General features: G+C 43.8%; 1 protein-coding gene across 1 annotated transcript in view; it reads left to right on the forward strand.

The window, feature by feature from the left end:
• The first annotated feature begins 2,475 nt into the window (after positions 1–2,475).
• DTHD1 (death domain containing 1) overlaps positions 2,476–18,618 on the forward strand; it is a 71,894-nt gene continuing 55,751 nt past the window's right edge. The window contains exons 1-2 of the mRNA XM_075333768.1: positions 2,476–2,761; positions 14,270–14,789. Coding sequence (XP_075189883.1) covers positions 2,476–2,761; positions 14,270–14,789 — 806 coding nt within the window. The remainder of the gene's footprint in view (positions 2,762–14,269; positions 14,790–18,618) is intronic.

The following is an 18,618-nucleotide window of genomic DNA, read 5'->3' on the forward strand; positions in this document are numbered from 1 at the left end:
GAAAGTCACAACTCCTATGCAAGCATGTAACTCCAGGTCACGGCAGCAGTTCCCAATTGGCAGACAACAGTGAACAGTAGAGAAGGGGGTTTCACACCGCGCCAATGACCGACAACTCCTGAAGTGTCAGATTAATGTTTCTTTATTTCACGCACAGGTCAAGTCAACGCGTTTCAAGAGTCTCAGCTCTATTCATCAGGACAAGCTGGCAAAGAACATCAAATCTGCTGTAAGGCGCCCTATACAGCATTAAGTACCTTAGTGGTGAAGTCCTGATCCACCCCTTTTTTGAAAAAAATCGGCGGGAATCTATACATTTAAAAAACAACATGACATCATACAATGTAATAAACGAATTGTCCAACATATTGCTTTGGGAGAACATATTATTAATCCCAGGAAGTTAATAATACTAAATAAAAGTGATATTGAACAAAAAATAATAAATTGTATATTCAAAAAACACAAATGTGTGCAATGGTGTTGTAATTGTCTTCAAAAACATTCCTCTATATGTACAAAGACACATATGTTTCCAGATGTCTTTATTCCACAAAGTACCTAGAACCCCACTACGAGTGTTAAGCCGTCCAGCCGTCAAATATCTGTATAAATAATCTGTATAAGCTACAGCATCAAAAGAAATTACAGATGTCTTAAATTTTTATTACAGAAAGAGTTTTTCCTCTTTTTCTTCATCTTCCACTTTTTCGTGCCCCATTTTTACGGACTGTCCTGGAATTTCTGGATGGTGGACGATTCACAGAGTACAGTATGGATTCAAGAAAAAGAGTAGACTTCCTATTAAACTTATGTATGCGCCCTAGGAGGAGCTGTGGACTTGTCTCCTGAGCTGCACACTTCAGGGATTTTTTGAGTTATGAGTAGGAGTCTCAGGACGTGGTCCATCGTCATCTGCAGGCAACTGAGGGGACTAATATATATATATATATATATATATATATATTTATAAAAAAAAATCAGAACAGACCAAAAGTTTGGACACACCTTCTCATCTCCAGAACAACTGTTAAGAGGAGACTTTGTGCAGCAGGCCTTCATGGTAAAATAGCTGCTAGGAAGCCACTGCTAAGGACAGGAAACAAGCAGAAGAGACTTGTTAGGGCTAAAGAACACAAGGAATGGACATTAAACCAGTGGAAATCTGTGCTTTGGTCTGATGAGCCCAAATTTGAGATCTTTGGATCCAACCACCATGTCTTTGTAGAAAAGGTGAACGGATGGACTCTACATGGCTGGTTCCCACTGTGAAGCATGGAGGAGGAGGTGTGATGGTGTGGGGGTGCTTTGCTGCTTACACTGTTGGGGATTTATTCAAAATTGAAGGCATACAGAACCAGCATGCCTGCCACAGCATTTTGCAGCGGTGTGCTAATCCATCCAGTTTGCGTTTAGTTGGGCCATCATTTATTTTTCAACAGGACAATGACCCCAAACACACCTCCAGGCTGTGTAAGGGCTATTTGACTAAGAAGGAGAGTGATGGGGTTCTACGTCAGATGACCTGGCCTCCACAGTCACCAGATCTGAACCCAATCGAGATCGTTTGGGGTGAGCTGGATCGCAGAGTGAAGGCAAAAGGGCCAACAAGTGCTAAGCATCTCAGGGAACTCCTTCAAGACTGTTGGAAGACCATTTCCGGTGACTACCTCTTGAAGCTCATCAAGAGAATGCCAAGAGTGTGCAAAGCAGTAATCAAAGCAAAAGGTGGCTACTTTGAAGAACCTAGAATATAAGACATATTTTCAGTTGTTTCTAACTTTTTTAAGTATTTCATTCCACAAGTTTTAATTCATAGTTTTGATGCCTTCAATGTGAATCTACAATTTTCAGCGTCCTGAAAATAAAGAAAACTCTTTGAACGAGAAGGTGTGTCCAAACGTTTGGTCTGTACTGTATATATATTTTTTTTATATATATATATATATATATATATATATATATATATATATATATATATATATATATATATATAATTCGTTTTTTATTTTTTGCAAAGATTTAGTTACTCTTATAAAAAAAATACTAAATTGTTTTCAAAATCTCCTAGTTAACAGGAACATTTCTGTATAAATAAAAGTAAATCCATTTGTTTCAGTCATTATATTTCATGTGCTTAGATCAAACGCAGATAAGTACAGGAGGCTGATTGTTTACAGGAGATGGATTTGCATGTGTAAGTTCTGTAAACAAAGAACATGTCAATAAGTGATGTACTGCAGCAGCAACAATTCGCTTCCTTATCTGTGATCTGTGTGTACTGCGCTGCCGCTGCCACTCCTTGCAGTGGCTATAGTAACTTGCTGCCATTAGTCACCCAATGACTGGGAGCTGGGAGAAAACCTGCCCCATCCCTTTAAAAGGCAGAACAGCAGACAGGGACACATCATTCAAATCTCACTGCAACCTGATTATAACCAGCAAGGAAGAGAATTAGAGGATTTCACAGTAAGGATGGAAATGCCATCAAGTATTCGCACAAATGCTAAAGATGATGATCTGACTCTGATACTGACACAGATTAAACAGTACAATGACAGTGTGAAAGATGCCCTAGAGGAATCGCATCCCCAAAATAATCAAGACTTAAGAGAACTTATGTGTCTATTAACTCCTTTAATCCGTGACCTTAGCAAAACTCTGTGTGCGAAACTGGATGGAATGACCGAGACTTTGCAAAGCACCCTTCACATTTTAAAAGAACTTCAGGAGAAACGTAGGGATCTCATCACAACACATGGTAAGATTAATGAAACGGAACGCATGAAAATAGATACATATAGTGTATATAATGCAAGAATGAAAGTATAATATATATATAATAATAATAATAATATAATATATTATAAGTATTATTATTAAAATTGTATATAATGCAATAATGAAAGTATAATATATATAACTAGAAGGTGGCCCGATTCTACGCATCGGGTATTCTAGAATTTACGTATTGTGTAGTTCATGTATGATTTTTGTTATATATATATATATATATATATATATATATATATATATATATATATATATATATAGATGTTGTTGTGTGTAGTTACCAAGTGTTTGTGTAGGGCGCTGTACATGTTCTGAGTGTCGCGGGGGGTGAGAGCGGTGTTGTATGTGTGTTGCGTTGTTTGTGGAGTGCTGTGTGTCTGTAGCATTGTGTGTGTGTGTGTGTTGTGCGGTTTGTGTGTGTGTGGTGTGTTTTGGGGGGAGGTATGTTTTGAGCAATGTGTGTGTTGTGCAGTATGTGCGTATATTTGTGTGTGCAGCGTTGTCTGTGTGTGTGGGTGTCTGTGTAGGGCGTTGTTTGTGATTCCTAGTGTGTGTGTGTTGTGCAGTGCGCGTGTGTGTGTGTGTTGGGGGGAGGTGTGCACCTCCCATCGTGCTCCATCCCCCATGCTGCGCACCCCCCATCGTGCTGCATCCCCCATGCTGCGCACTCCCAAACGTGCTCCATCCGCCATGCTGCGCACTCCCAAACGTGGTCCATCCGCCATGCTGCGCACTCCCAAACGTGCTCCATCCGCCATACTGCGCACTCCCCATCGTGCTGCATCCCCCATGCTGCGCACTCCCAAACGTGCTCCATCCGCCATGCTGCGCACTCCCCATCGTGCTCTATCCGCCATGCTGCACACTCCCAAACGTGCTCCATCCGCCATGCTGCGCACTCCCAAACGTGCTCCATCCGCCATGCTGCGCACCCCCTATCATGCTCCATCCGCCATGCTGCGCACTCCCAAACGGGCTCCACCCGCCATGCTGCGCACTCCCAAACGTGCTCCATCCGCCATGCTGCGCACTCCCAAACGTGCTCCATCCGCCATGCTGCGCACTCCCAAACGTGGTCCATCCACCATGCTGCGCACTCCCAAACGTGCTCCATCCGCCATGCTGCGCACTCCCAAACGTGCTCCATCCGCCATACTGCGCACTCCCCATCGTGCACCATCCGGCATGCTGCGCACTCCCAAACGTGCTCCATCCGCCATGCTGCGCACTCCCAAACGTGCTCCATCCGCCATGCTGCGCACTCCCAAACGTGCTCCATCCGCCATGCTGCGCACTCCCAAACATGCTCCATCCGCCATGCTGCGCACTCCCAAACGTGGTCCATCCGCCATGCTGCGCACTCCCAAACGTGCTCCATCCGCCATGCTGCGCACTCCCAAACGTGCTCCATCCGCCATACTGCGCACTCCCAAACGTGCTCCATCCGCCATACTGCGCACTCCCCATCGTGCACCATCCGGCATGCAGCGCACTCCCAAACGTGCTCCATCCGTCATGCTGCGCACTCCCAAACGTGCTCCATCCGCCATGCTGCGCACTCCCAAATGTGCTCCATCCGCCATGCTGCGCACTCCCAAACGTGCTCCATCCGCCATGCTGCGCACTCCCAAACATGCTCCATCCGCCATGCTGCGCACTCCCAAACGTGGTCCATCCGCCATGCTGCGCACTCCCAAACGTGCTCCATCCGCCATGCTGCGCACTCCCAAACGTGCTCCATCCGCCATACTGCGCACTCCCAAACGTGCTCCATCCGCCATACTGCGCACTCCCCATCGTGCACCATCCGGCATGCAGCGCACTCCCAAACGTGCTCCATCCGTCATGCTGCGCACTCCCAAACGTGCTCCATCCGTCATGCTGCGCACTCCCAAACGTGCTCCATCCGCCATGCTGCGCACTCCCAAACGTGCTCCATCCGCCATGCTGCGCACCCCCCATCATGCTCCATCCGCTTGGGAGTGCGCAGCATGCCGGATGGTGCACGATGGGGAGTGCGCAGTATGGCGGATGGAGCACGTTTGGGAGTGCGCAGTATGGCGGATGGAGCACGTTTGGGAGTGCGCAGCATGGCGGATGGACCACGTTTGGGAGTGCGCAGCATGGCGGATGGACCACGTTTGGGAGTGCGCAGCATGGCGGATGGAGCACGTTTGGGAGTGCGCAGCATGGCGGATGGGGCACGTTTGGGAGTGCGCAGCATGGCGGATGGAGCATGATGGGGGGTGCGCAGCATGGCGGATGGAGCATGTTTGGGAGTGCGCAGCATGGCGGATGGAGCACTTTTGGGAGTGTGCAGCATGGCGGATAGAGCACGATGGGGAGTGCGCAGCATGGCGGATGGAGCACGTTTGGGAGTGCGCAGCATGGGGGATGGAGCACGTTTGGGAGTGTGCAGCATGGCGGATAGAGCACGATGGGGAGTGCGCAGTATGGCGGATGGAGCACGTTTGAGCAAGCGATATCCCAGGATGTTGTGAGTATTTGGATGCGATGTGATGTGTGAGGTATGTGTGAGTGTGATCTGATTTGTGTGTGTGTGTGTGCTGTTATGTTATGTATGTTCCGCAGCTGCAGGACCTTGATGTGTGGATGCGATGTGATGTGTGTGTGAGTGAGTGTGAGCCGGTGTACACTGGTAACTATGATACACATCGGGTAACTAAGGGACCTTAGTTACCCGATGTGTATAATGGTTACCAGCTTTCACGGCCTCCGTTAAGATCCCAGCATCGCAAGGTTATGTCTGGCGCTGCTGGGATCCTGACGGAGCCGGTGTAGAAGCAAGCGATATCCCAGCATGTTGTGAGTGTGTGGATGTGATGTGTGAGGTGTGTGTGAGGTGTGTGTGTGATCTGATGTGTGTGTGTACTCACCTGGGAATCGGAGCCCCGTGTCAGTTGGGCCAGAGCGAGTGTGCATTGCGTGAGGGGGGCGGGGCCTGCAGAGAGCCGGGGTGAGAGGCCAATCCGTGTGGGGGGGCGGGGCCATGGCGAGCCCAGCGGCCAATCAGCTTTGTGTCACCGTAAGGACACAATTTCGGAGCATGACAGACAGACAGACAGACAGACAGACAGACAGAATAAGGCAATTATATATATATATATATATATATATATATATATATATATATATAGATGTTGTTGTGTGTAGTTACCAAGTGTTTGTGTAGGGCGCTGTACATGTTCTGAGTGTCGCGGGGGGTGAGAGCGGTGTTGTATGTGTGTTGCGTTGTTTGTGGAGCGCTGTGTGTCTGTAGCATTGTGTGTGTGTGTGTGTTGTGCGGTTTGTGTGTGTGTGGTGTGTTTTGGGGGGAGGTATGTTTGGAGCAATGTGTGTGTTGTGCAGTATGTGCGTATATTTGTGTGTGCAGCGTTGTCTGTGTGTGTGGGTGTCTGTGTAGGGCGTTGTTTGTGATTCCTAGTGTGTGTGTTGTGCAGTGCGCGTGTGTGTGTGTGTTGGGGGGAGGTGTGCACCTCCCATCGTGCTCCATCCCCCATGCTGCGCACCCCCCATCGTGCTGCATCCCCCATGCTGCGCACTCCCAAACGTGCTCCATCCGCCATGCTGCGCACTCCCAAACGTGGTCCATCCGCCATGCTGCGCACTCCCAAACGTGCTCCATCCGCCATACTGCGCACTCCCCATCGTGCTGCATCCCCCATGCTGCGCACTCCCAAACGTGCTCCATCCGCCATGCTGCGCACTCCCCATCGTGCTCTATCCGCCATGCTGCACACTCCCAAACGTGCTCCATCCGCCATGCTGCGCACTCCCAAACGTGCTCCATCCGCCATGCTGCGCACCCCCTATCATGCTCCATCCGCCATGCTGCGCACTCCCAAACGTGCTCCACCCGCCATGCTGCGCACTCCCAAACGTGCTCCATCCGCCATGCTGCGCACTCCCAAACGTGCTCCATCCGCCATGCTGCGCACTCCCAAACGTGGTCCATCCACCATGCTGCGCACTCCCAAACGTGCTCCATCCGCCATGCTGCGCACTCCCAAACGTGCTCCATCCGCCATACTGCGCACTCCCCATCGTGCACCATCCGGCATGCTGCGCACTCCCAAACGTGCTCCATCCGCCATGCTGCGCACTCCCAAACGTGCTCCATCCGCCATGCTGCGCACTCCCAAACGTGCTCCATCCGCCATGCTGCGCACTCGCAAACATGCTCCATCCGCCATGCTGCGCACTCCCAAACGTGGTCCATCCGCCATGCTGCGCACTCCCAAACGTGCTCCATCCGCCATGCTGCGCACTCCCAAACGTGCTCCATCCGCCATACTGCGCACTCCCAAACGTGCTCCATCCGCCATACTGCGCACTCCCCGTCGTGCACCATATATAGATATAATCAGAACAGACCAAACGTTTGGACGCACCTTCTCATCTCTAGAACAACTGTTAAGAGGAGACTTTGTGCAGCAGGCCTTCATGGTGAAATAGCTATTAGGAAACCACTGCTAAGGACAGACAACAAGCAGAAGAGACTTGTTTAGGCTAAAGAACACAAGGAATGGACATTAGACCAGTGGAAATCTGTGCTTTGGTCTGATGAGTCCAAATTTGAGATCTTTGGATCCAACCACTGTGTCTTTGTAGAAAAGGTGAACGGATGGACTCTACATGCCTGGTTCCCACCATGAAGCATGGAGGAGGAGAAGTGATGGTGTGGGGGTGCTTTGCTGGTGACACTGTTGGGGATTTATTCAAAATTGAAGGCATACAGAACCAGCATGCCTACCACAGCATCTTGCAGCGGCATGCTAATCCATCCGGTTAGCGTTTAGTTTGACCATCATTTATTTCTCAACAGGACAATGACCCCAAACACACCTCCAAGCTGTGTAAGGGCTATTTGACTAAGAAGGAGAGTGATGGGGTGCTACGCCAGATGACCTGGCCTCCACAGTCACCAGACCTGAACCCAATCGAGATCGTTTGGGGTGAGCTGGACCGCAGAGTGAAGGCAAAAGGGCCAACAAGTGCTAAGCATCTCTGGGAACTCCTTCAAGACCGTTGGAAGACCATTTCCGGTGACTACCTCTTGAAGCTCATCAAGAGAATGCCAAGAGTGTGCAAAGTAGTAATGAAAGCAAAAGGTGGTTACTTTGAAGAACCTAGAATATAAGACATATTTTCAGTTGTTTCTCACTTTTTTAAGTATTTCATTCCACAAGTTTTAATTCATAGTTTTGATGCCTTCAATGTGAATCTACAATTTTCAGTGTCCTGAAAATAAAGAAAACTCTTTGAACGAGAAGGTGTGTCCAAACTTTTAATCTGTACTATATATATATTTATATATAGATATACATATATATATATATATATATATATATATATATATATATATAAAATTCTTTTTTTATTTTTTGCAAAGGTTTAGTTACTCTTATAACAAAAATACTAAATTGTTTTCAAAATCTCCTAGTTAACAGGAACATTTCTGTATAAATAAAAGTAAATCCATTTGTTTCAGTCATTATATTTCATGTGTTTAGATCAAACGCAGATAAGTACAGGAGGCTGATTGTTTACAGGAGATGGATTTGCATGTGTAAGTTCTGTAAACAAAGAACATGTCAATGAAGTGATGTACTGCAGCAGCAACAATTCGCTTCCTTATCTGTGATCTGTGTGTACTGCGCTGCCGCTGCCACTCCTTGCAGTGGCTATAGTAACTTGCTGCCATTAGTCACCCAATGACTGGGAGCTGGGAGAAAACCTGCCCCATCCCTTTAAAAGGCAGAACAGCAGACAGGGAGACATCATTCAAATCTCACTGCAACCTGATTATAACCAGCAAGGAACAGAATTAGAGGAGTTCACAGTAAGGATGGAGATGCCATCAAGTATTCGCACAAATGCTAAGGACGATGATCTGACTCTGATACTGACACAGATTAAACAGTACAATGACAGTGTGAAAGATGCCCTAGAGGAATTGCATCCCCAAAATAATCAAGACTTAAGAGAACTTATGTGTCTATTAACTCCTTTAATCCGTGACCTTAGCAAAACTCTGTGTGCGAAACTGGATGGAATGACCGAGACTTTGCAAAGCACCCTTCACATTTTAAAAGAACTTCAGGAGAAACGTAGGGATCTCATCACAACACATGGTAAGACTAATGAAACGGAACGCATGAAAATAGATACATAAATTGTATATAATGCAAGAATGAAAGTATAATAATAATAATAATAATAATAATAATAATAGATAATATAATATATTATAAGTATTATTATTAAAATTGTATATAATGCAATAATGAAAGTATAATATATATATATAATAATAATAATAATAGATAATATATATAAAATAATAAAGTATAATATATATAATATATATTTATTTATTATACAGTATATGTATATATATATATATATATATATATATATATATATATATATATATATATATATATAGTATATGGTAGGTGGCATGGTGGCCTTGGCTCCTGTGGTTCCAGCATGGCTTAACCCGTAATTTCTCTGACCCTATATTGGGACTTTAGATTGTGAGCTCCAATGGTGACAGTGTTGCCAATGTATGTAAAGCGCTGTGGAATCAATAGTGCTATATAAGTGAATACATATTATTATTATTATAATTATTATTATATACTGTATATATGCACACGCACAAAGTGATGTCTAAAAAGTTAAAACAAGTTATAGGGTGGCATGTAAAAAAATGCTGCAATGTATGGATGCATTAAAAACTACGTTTTAATAGTTTGTTTTTTCTCAATTAACAAAGTGCAACATAAGTGATTGAAAGATAAATGGAAATTTGCTCTTACCGCACTTTGTCTTGAAAACAACATCAATTCTTTAAGGTACACTTGCACAGTTTTTGGAGGAGGTTGTTACAAACATCTTGAAGAACTAACCTAGAGGCTCAGGATTTTTCTATGTATCCTTAAGCCTATGGAGTAATAATATTTAATATGGGACACTTGATGACATGGAAAAAAAAGAAAAAAATCAAGCTCTTATGTAAACTTAAAAGTAAACAAGGACTCTGGGAAACTAAAGAAATTGTATCTTGAATGCCTAAAAATGTACAGGTAAGGCTGCTTTCACACATCCGGCTTGAGCTCTGCGGCTCAATCCGGCTGTGCAAGCTATGCAACGGATGCGGTGAAAACACTGCATCCTTTGCATAAGTTTTTCCCATGCGGCCCGTCCGTTTTTTGCTGCTTGCGGCATGCTACTGAGCATGCGCAGTGGCAAAAAACGCATGCGGCGGCCGGATGCAGCTTTTGCCGCATCGCGCCGCATCCGGCAGCCATAGGCATGCATTGAAAAATGCGCCGCATCGGCCGAATGCGGCGCGATGCGGTTTTTTTTGCCGCACGAAAAAACATGCTAGGCAACGTTCCATCCGGCCGCCGCATCGGCTAAATCTGCTGCATGCGGCAAAAAACGGATGGAACGCAAGGCCTTGCGGCACTAATTAAAGTCTATGCAGAAAAAACGCAACCGGCAGCAAAAAAAAACGGTTGCGATTTTCCTGCAAAGTGCCGGAGTGTGCCGCATTGCAGAAACCGGAGGTGTGAAAGCAGCCTAAGCCTAAAGTCATATCAGCATTCAGGGCTCTTTTTTTTTTGTTTTTGCATTTTTAGAGGAACAGAAAAATTGAACTCCTAAAAAAATGAATCTGTTACATGACGGACAAAAATAGTGATGGACAGCATGTTGCACCTGTCCTTACAGCAAATAAGAAGAAAATTGGGATTGAGCCTCTTAACAAATACTACAACACAAAGGTGAAGCTAGTCTGTGCTCTGAAACTTAGCGAGGGCCCCTAAAGTCAGTTCTACTGGTGGGCCTTATGCACCACAGTCCGACATTGCTTAAAACACACATGTTTGATAAGTCTTTGTGAATCTTTGCCTGATATACCGTAATTGATTTTAAGTGCTTTCTGAACCTATCTTATAAAGATCTATATATTTTTCCTACGAAAAAGTGACCACAAGGTCAAAAAATGACATAAATCATGAATTTCGTCTTGCAAGAAATGAAATGGCATACCTGTAACAATCCTGCTAATCCTGTGTATCATTAACCACAAAAATAGGGCAAAAACGGGACGTCATTCTTTAATCATCGGGTCACTCCCACATAAGACACTGAAAACCATAACTCAAACCTTCTGGGAGTTTTCAGACCCATAAATAATTATCACCATTGTATTCCAGTAAATTCAGAAACTGTTTTATATTTAATTAATTTTTATTATCAAAAAAGTACGAAAAACAGTTTATTATATTAAAATTGAATATTAATGCAGATTATACAGTAAATCCAAAACATATCAAGCACATAATTCCAAAAAGGAGGGGCAGGATAGAAGTGGGGACACCAGTGAAAAGCCCAAAAGAGGGAGGGAAAACAGACATCATAGCCTACACCTGACCCAATCAATTTATGGGCAAAAATACACATAAGATATCGTGTCTGGAGTAAATGCACAATGATTTAAAAATCTAGATAGAAAAATCCCTGCTGTTCCACAAACGGACACTAGATGGCACTCAAACAGTGAAAAACAGTCAAAGTGTGCCCGTTCGTTACAGCGATGGATTAAATGCAGCAGACTCCAGACTTACCCATGTTAGTGAATTGTGAGGCTCAGATGTCAGGTCCCAACCCACGCCCGACGCACGTTTCAAGGTAATCTTCTTCGGGGGCAAAAAATGACATAAATCATGAATTTTGTCTTGCAAGAAATGAAATGGCATACCTGTAACAATTCTGCTAATCCTGTGTATCGCCTGTTGAAGGAATGATTAGTGCGAAACGGACATCGTCAAGGCGCTGCTTGCATCCTTCTGCATACAGGTTTTTAACTATGTGAAATAAAGAAGGTTTTTATCAGAACAGTGTCACCCTTTTCTCTTGAACTGTTTGCATGCATGGACATCTCTAGAACGTTGAGCACCACAAAGCTCCTTTACTAGATTATGTCCCCACTAGAGATGACTTGCAAGTGTAAATTGGTGCCAGATCATTTCTCTACTGGTGCAGAAATTCAGGATGATATGCTGCAGAGAACAATTATTTTTAAACCAACTTAAAAATCAATTTACTGTGTGAAATGAGTGTTTTGCTCATTCATCAAGTGAATGTTTCCTATGCCCGATATTGGGAAATGAATGTTCCTAGCAATTCTTGTTCACTATAATATGGCCTTTTTAAGGGCATTTTCCCAGGAACAAAATACATTTTAATCAACAGATCTTAGAATAATAATAATTTCCACAATTGGATGTGTTTGAAAAAATATTCCTGAGCTGAGATAATCTTATATATGTGTCAATGGTATGTACTGTGTTATGGCCGTGTCTGACCATCCAGGCACATGGTCTGATCATACCACATCTCCTGGGCCGGGGAGGACACAAGAGTATACAGACATAATGACATGGGATCATAGCTGATTGTTTTTGTGAGGTAAAACCTTTTGATACCTGTTTTTAAAGGAATGTGTTACCTCATAGAAAGAATCAGTTGTGATCCCATGCTGTGATATTGACACGCCCAGCTCCAGGGCCAGACAAGTCCGGTGATGTTGATGTCGCGGTGGCGTGGCCCGGTTCCGTGACCCTGGCAGTGTCTTTCGATAATAAAGGTGTGATAATTGAGATGATGGGAGTTGTAGTTAAGAGTATAAGTTCGTGACGCCACCTGTGGTACTGCGGCTATGTGGGCCACCGCTGCGCTGTATATTCCCTGGGGCACATGTTGATGGCACAGCTGAGGTGATATTGCTCCCCACAGATAGAGCTTGAGGCCTGGAGATAATGAGAGGGAGCAAAAAGGATGTAGACGACACTGGGGGTTGCATTCAAAGTTTTTACTCACGGTAACAGTTCCACAGGTGTACAGTAAGCTGGCAATCACCCGCGGTATGCTGGGATCCACCGTGATGGGCTTCTGCTGATCCCGGGAAGGTTAGAGGTCAATACCGGTTCACCCCTCAGATGTGCCTTTCCTAGTCGTGTCTACTGCACTGACTCTTGCCCTCCTGTCCCGTGCCTTCTCACACAGTGCCCTGAGCCAGGGGCTGCAGACCTTCAATGGGTTTTCTGCCTGCTTGGCCCCCTGATCCTCTGTGGCCCCCTTCCAGTGGATTTGTGTGCTGATTTTTGGCCCTTGATGCTTATAGCCAACCAGGCCCCTGGTGTTACTAAAAAGTATGTTAGTTTTCTTTTAGTCTAGGTACCGGATCCCCGTTTTTGCGGCCAGATCCTTCCACCCGGTTTTCTGTGGAGCAAACCCACGAGTGCTTCTTGCACTCCTGTGTCTCTAGGATCCCATTCTTCTGTGTCACCCGGGTCGAGCACAACCTCCGGGTCTCTACGCTCCGGGTCGCCTCCTCAGCATACCACTAACTGATACTGTCAACTGTTAGCTGTCAACTCAGCTCTGCCCACTCACCTCAGACACCTCACTAACTATGCTCCACCCCTAGACTGGCTTCGGGGACGGTGCTAGCCACTATATAAGTCCAGCTGCACTATGCCCTAACCATAGTGAGTCTGTCTGTGTGCGTGTGTCGTGTGAACTGGTGGATGACCCCCTCCTTACCCTGGGATGGGATACCACACCCCTGGATGAGCTGCAGCATCTCTGTGGTGATGGAAGCCAAGCCACAGAGGCGCCACAATATTTGTATATCTTTTCCACTTCCTCCCCTGCCTAGGAGATGTGGTATGATCAGACCATGTCCCTGTATGGTAAAAAATAGCCATAGCAGGGACACACGCACACACACACACATATATATATATATATATATATATACATATATATATATATATATATATATATATATATAGACATATATATATATATATATATATATATATATATATCTATATATATATATATATGGGTTTTTTTTACACATCCAATTGCGGAAGTTATTATTATTCCAAAATCTGCCAATTAAAATTTACTTTTTAAATTACCGTACTTTTGTTCTTTGGAATACCCCTTTAAGTCTGAATTCAGTTTAAGTCTCAGGACAGTAGTTGTAAAATGTTAAGGAAGGCTAGTATGACAATTGAATAGATGAGTGATTGAATTATGATTCTCTTTGAAGAGATCTACTTTGGTTTCAAGAACCTTGTAAAACTCAGCTTACTGGTCATAAACAAATTAGCTACAACCACAGTTATGGGGTTATGGGGTGGTTGGAAGATATCTAAAAAATAAAGCAAAGCTAAAGCTAGGACAGGATATAAGAGACTTTATGTAAGCTGATAGTAGTATAAATATAGATTGTCACAAAGAAGGAAAACGTCATCTATGAACCACCTTTATAGATGCTGGTTTGAGTCTGAGCATAAAAAAGTCAACAATGATGAGGAAAGTGTCACAAAAGTAAAATTTCATTAATCTAATTTCTTTTCACATGCAGATTACATCAATTACCTTATTATGGTCAACAAAATACTTGAAGATACAGAAAGAAACCTAAAGCTTTGTGAAGAACATTTGGAAAACATTGATGCAGAACCAAAATTGTTGGCCAATGAAAATCACAGCAGTGATGCAGCATTAAGAATTACTTCTGAAGATATCAATGGAATTTCTAAGAATGAAGAAATCATAGAATTTTCTGAACTGAGAGAAGATACAAGTCAGGAAAAAGAAATCGTAACAATTGTACAGAGGGATGAACCTGACAATTCAATAATAAGCAATAACAATGGGGATGAAACCAACGAGCCAAAGTACACAGAAAACAATTGTTTGTCAGAGACGGAGGAAAAAGCCCATCTACATAACATAAATACAGCCTGTGACCAAGAAATAAATCCACAACCAGAACAAAGGCAGGAGAATGTAACGGAGCTGTCTAGTTCAGAGGTCATAATTAATGGGACAAGGCGTACAGCTGATTGTTTATTGGATTCCAAAGTCTGGACCTATAAAGAGTAAGGAGCATTTTATAGCTTCTCAATATTGCAATTACCACGCATTCATCTTCTAAACATATATACTAGATTAACCAATTATTAAGGAAGTTGTGTATTTGCAGACAGAGATATGCAAGAGGAAAGTTACAACACAGCATGAGTAAAATGGTATATGTGGTGAAATGGTGACCTTGGAGGATAAACCTTAGGGTACCATCTCACTAAATGACGTACCAGCGATTCCAACCACGATATGACCTGGTCAGGATCGCTGGTGCGTCGCTACATGGTCGTTGGTGAGCTGTCAATCAGGCAGATCTCACCAGTGACCAGTCACCAGCCCGCAGCGACTCGTGGAAACGATGCTGCGCTTGGTAACCAAGGTAAATATCGGGTAACTAAGCAAAATCCTTTGCTTGGTTACCCGATATTTACCCTGGTTACCAGCGCACACCGCTTAGCGCTGGCTCCCTGCACTCGTAGCCAGGATACACATTGGGTTACTAAGCAAAGTGCTTCGCTTATTTACCCAATGTGTACTCTGGCTACTTATGCAGGGAGCATTGAGTCGGCACTGGCAGCCTCAGAGCGGCGTACGCTAGTAACCAAGGTAAATATTGGGTGACCATCGTCTAGTCAGTACAATTGCAATAATACCAGATTTATTCATTTTCATATTCATTTTTTTTAGGTTTGGCTACTATCATGCTAAAAACGCTGTTTAAAAAATAAAGTTTTTTTTGCATCACTGAATTTTGAAAGCTATGGTTTTCTATTTTTCTGCCGACAGTCATGTGAGGGCTAGCTTTTTGCGGGATGAGTTGGAGTTTTTATTTTTACCATATTTGGGCTACATAATAATATTTTTTGATCGCTTTTAATTTTGTTTTTTTGTAAGGTAGAATCAAGAAGAAACAGAAATTCAGGATTTTTTTTTATTTACGCCATGCACCCTGTCATAAAATCAATAACACACCTTTATTATTCGGGTCAGTGTGATTACAATGATACCACATTTAATTAGTTTTTATGTTTTGCCACTTTTACAACATAAAAACTATTTTATAGTAAAATAAACAGTTTTTGCATTGCTGCGTATTGAGTGCTGTGGCTTTTTTATTTTTCACTGATGTAGCTCTATGGTGCCTTGTTTTTAGCCAGACAAGATGATGTTTTCAGCGGTACCATTTTTATTTATATATGACTTTTTGATTGCGTCTTTTCAACTTTTTTTTTGTCAGTTGTATGATGAACAAATATAGTTTTTGCTATGTTTTTTTATTTTTTTTTTATTGTGTACAGTGAAGGGAATAATTAATGTAACATTTGTATAGATTGGAATGTCACAGATGCTGCAATACCAAATATGTATAGTTTTTAGTTTATTTAGTTTTTTTACACAAATATGTATTTATTGGAATTTTTTTTTGCTCTACATTTTTTATTTTTTTTTTACTTTTTTTATTTAGTCCCTATATGGGACATTACCTTTTGCTCCTCAGATCGCAACTGTACTGTACTGCAATGATCGATAGCTGCATTTTTAAAGCTGCACTGTGAAAAGCTTTATTGATCATGTTGCAGGTATGATCACTGAATCTTCCCATAGTCAGGTGACCCAATGCTCATCATGATGACCTTTGGTCGACATGGCTACAAATGGGCCCTTACGATTACATTACGGGAGCACCGATCGGATGGGAGAGGGAGCACAATCTCTCTCCCAATCCCCTAAGTGCCACAATCGATATTGATCGCAGCATTTAGGGGGTTAAACCTCCAGGGATGGCACTATCCCTGGCTGTGAGAGCTAGGGCTCGGCTGTTGAGAAAGCTGAGTTCTGGGTGGCGATCGCACCAGGCACAGCGCTGGTGCCCACGCAATTACCGGGTCTTAAGGCCCCATCACACGCAGCGACGCATCTAACGATTATCGCTGGGGTCCCGAATTCTGTGAAGCATATCCGGCATTGTTAGCGATGTCGTTGCGTGTGACACCAACGAATGGCTGTTAACGATCAAAAATACTCACCTTATCGTTGATCGTTGACACATCATTCATTTTCATAAAATGGTCGATTGTTGCAGGACGGAGGTTGTTCGTCGTTCCCGAGGCAGCACACATCGCTACATGTGACACCTCGGGAACGACGAACTACAGCTTACCTGCGGCCACTGGCAATGAGGAAGGAAGGTGGTGAGTGGGATGTTACGGCCGCTCATCTCCGCCCCTCCGCTTCTATTGGGCGGCCGCTTAGTGACGCTGCTGTGAAGCCACATGAACCGCCCCCTTAGAAAGGAGGCGGTGTGCCGGCAACAGCGACGTCACTAGGCAGGTAAGTCCGTGTTACGGCTCCTAACGATTTTGTGCGCGACAGGCAGCGATTTGCCCGTGACGCACAAGCGACGGGGGCGGGTGCTTTCACCAGCGATATCGCTAGCGATATCGCTATGTGTAAAGCCTCCTTTACATATACAGTCTAGGTCGGGAACTACTCCCATTCTAGGACATATGTGTATGTCCAAGGTCGTGAATGAGTTAATGGAACAATCAATTCAGAATTTTATCACCAAATTCTAAAAGGGAAAATGTCAGGATATCTGTCAATGAGCTGAACTGCAAGAGAATATTGGTCAAGCAGGAAGGCAGCAACCCAAAACATGAGTTGTTCCACAAACAAAGAGAAAAGTTAAAGTTTTGAAAAAGATTAGTGAAAGTTCTGACTATTAACCTATAGAAATGTTGTGAAACGACCTGAAGCAAGCAATGTATAGGAGCAAACCTATCATCGTAACAGAGTTGAAGCTGTTTTGTAAGGAGTGAACTAAAGTTCCTCCAAAAACAAATTTGCAGAACTAATCAGCAATTACTGGAAAAATTTAGATGCAGTTATTGCTGTACAAGGAGATCATGCCAGATTCTGAAATCAAAGGTTTACATTATTTTACATCTCTCTGGCATGCAGTATTGGAACATTTTCCTAATTGAAAAAAATGACTAAGTATATTATTTTAACTCCTTCATGACGTTAGACATTCCCATATATCAAGGTCTAGGAGAGACTGTGACTGTTGGGGGGGGGGCTGAACCAATAGACTGAAATTATTTCTTCTCCACATTAACATTTTAATTATAGTTGTTTATTTATGTTAATATTACTTGTATCACTTAATATTGAGCAGAATTTAAGTATGCTGACACCTCCTATGTACATTTTGAGCCCACACAATTCACCCTTATAAACAGTATGAGGCCCCACATAGCCTCCTAAATACAGCATGAGCCTTCACATAGCCACTATATACAGTATGAGCCCACAATAGTTCCCGCACTGCATGTTGGTCCCCCATTGTTTTGTATGCCCCTGAAGTAAACCCCAAGTTTTAGTTAAAATAAAAAACATCATATACTTACCTAATCCAGGATCCTGATGGTCCATCAGCAAGGTAACACACTGTCAAAACTGTCATAGTGTCAACACATGCACAGGACATCAGAGTCCCATTGAGATGACAACCCCGCTTTGTGACTCTGATGTCTTGTGCATGTGGCGGTGAATCGGCCACTGCATCAGCCTGCCGTTCTATAGACTGCAGGCTTAAAGTGCACTGCAATCTATAGAATGGAGAGCAGTGGTGTAGGGAGATCATGTCTCCCTGATCTGCTACACAGCCAAACTATAGCTGTATGCATAGCACACCAATATAGTTCAGGTTAGTGGTAGCTCTGGGTAGGCCCCTCAGAGCATGAAGCCCGAGGCGACCATGCCTTCTAGCTCACTAGTAGCTACGCTTCTGGTATATACCATTTAACGCTTAAATTATATTGTATATATACAGTATTTTGC

Source organism: Anomaloglossus baeobatrachus, chromosome 1 (assembly GCF_048569485.1).
Source record: "Anomaloglossus baeobatrachus isolate aAnoBae1 chromosome 1, aAnoBae1.hap1, whole genome shotgun sequence".
NCBI classification, from domain to species: domain Eukaryota; kingdom Metazoa; phylum Chordata; class Amphibia; order Anura; family Aromobatidae; genus Anomaloglossus; species Anomaloglossus baeobatrachus.